Raw genomic sequence first — 1859 nt, forward strand, 5'->3', positions numbered from 1 at the left:
TAACTACATAAAAGCTATTTCAGTTATATAAAAAATCACAGCGCAGGTAGGAATTTTGCTACGTAGTTATATATGAACGGATAATAAACAAATACCAAGAAATTTCAAAATTAATAAAAACTTTTTCCACCTTTTGTGGCATAGCTCCCTCTTGAACTGAACCGCTCAATTTTCCCTATTGTTACATTTCATGTACTATTTAACATTCATCTATCATAAAGCATTCTTTTAAAAATAAAGCTACTCTTTTTGTATAACTATAAATTCTTAAATTCCCCTTCCCTTCCCTTATACATAAATCATATTTAAGCTGTAATTTATACTTTGATAATTTTCATAAATAAATACAACATATTTATAAAACATCAATTTTATTAAAATTTTGATACAATTCATTATATACATCTATCATATATGTGATAAAAATATAAAAATATAAAAGTTAACACTTGCTTTGTTAAATATACATTTAAAAGGCAGTTTTTTTCAAAAATGGACGGAATCTTACATATAAAAACATCTAATTTTTCCTGATTGGCTATTTAAAAAGACAGCAATCTATATGTTTTACATATAAAAATAGTTACTCTTCATATTTAAATGATTATTTACACTATATACAGCAATTTACTACTTAGATTTGTTGCATGCAAATGCTAATCGAAGTAAATAGACTGAATTTAATTTTCCAAAAAAGAGCCAATAAATTTATGGTACAAATTTAATATTCAGAACACATTTTGTGTTGCAAATTGTTGTATTATGATACCCAAAAGTAATAATACTGTTGATACAGTAATACTATCAGCGTTGTTACATCTATGGTCAAAATAACAAAAACACCATGTTACCTCATCATAATAGTCTCTATGAATATCTAATTGCCAAATAGAATTATTTACATAATGTCCTAATTGAACATCTTTTGCAGCTGGTCGGCAACCTTCATACCGATCAGCTGGAATATCTTTTCTAAAGCTACGAACAGAACTTAAACAATCACGTGTTATCATGGTTTCAGCTGAAATATATATTAGAAATATAATTAATATATTGATAATAAATTTATTTTTAGTTGTATCTAAGAATATGATACATATATGAAAAAGAAATTACCTCCTTTCCTCTCAATAATTTTTATACATTTATCATCATATTCTGGACAAGTTTCACCCCAGTACCATAGCCAATTTAAAGGAGTGCCACACCCAGGTTGATTACTATTACATCTGTAGCAATATAAACTGTCTCCTAAAATATAATGTATATTATAAAAATAATATCAAAAACTAGATTAATCATACTCTTTACACAATGGTGAATTTAATTAATTTTATTTTACCTTTATTAACAAGTACAGTCAATAAGACAGCAATAAGAAACATTCGTTTATTCATTTTTGTAATGTAATTGATACGAAAATTTTCGATCTAGCGTTTTCTATATTAAATTGATAGCTTTATTACTTTGATGCTAATCTATGATATGTAATACAATAATATATAACAAGTATCTTAAATATTACTGGAATGACGCCAACAATAATATTTACTGATACTAACTTTACTTCCTTAACATCTTTACGTATTCTGTATGTGTATGTACATGATATATTCTGTTAACCTAGACCTAGGATATATGTTGGTGGCTCTGTTGGTGACTCAGTTGGTGACACAGTGACACTTGTAAGATTCTAGTGATTTTATGTATAGCTTACACCTGGTGCCTTTTTATTTTCAGTATATTTTCTTTAAAATTATTGCATTTAAATTATTGCATCATATATGAAACTATAATATTTTTAATAATTATTTTTTTTAAGCCAATACTATTTTATTTTGTTACAATATTTCTTCGTT

At 25.9% G+C, this 1859-nt stretch overlaps 1 protein-coding gene across 1 annotated transcript; it reads right to left on the reverse strand.

The window, feature by feature from the left end:
• Positions 1-354: 354 nt before the first annotated feature.
• Crim (QVR superfamily protein crim) lies at positions 355-1632 on the reverse strand. The gene is made up of 3 exons (XM_072006810.1): positions 1343-1632; positions 1117-1251; positions 355-1021 (listed from the first exon to the last, which is right to left on the reverse strand). Exons 1-3 carry the CDS (start codon positions 1395-1397, stop codon positions 729-731), a joined length of 483 nt encoding a protein of 160 aa, XP_071862911.1. The 5' UTR covers positions 1398-1632; the 3' UTR covers positions 355-728.
• Positions 1633-1859: the final 227 nt, after the last annotated feature.

Source organism: Bombus fervidus, chromosome 7, assembly GCF_041682495.2.
Source record: "Bombus fervidus isolate BK054 chromosome 7, iyBomFerv1, whole genome shotgun sequence".
NCBI classification, from domain to species: domain Eukaryota; kingdom Metazoa; phylum Arthropoda; class Insecta; order Hymenoptera; family Apidae; genus Bombus; species Bombus fervidus.

Excerpts from the sequence above, each read along its gene's own strand:
- Crim (XM_072006810.1), bottom strand. The coding sequence starts at position 1,397 with ATGAATAAACGAATGTTTCTTATTGCTGTCTTATTGACTGTACTTGTT. Across the intron at positions 1,252-1,342 it reads GACTGTACTTGTTAATAAAG|GAGACAGTTTATATTGCTAC; the intron begins GTAAAATAAAAT and ends ATTATATTTTAG. Across the intron at positions 1,022-1,116 it reads AATTATTGAGAGGAAAGGAG|CTGAAACCATGATAACACGT; the intron begins GTAATTTCTTTT and ends TATATATTTCAG.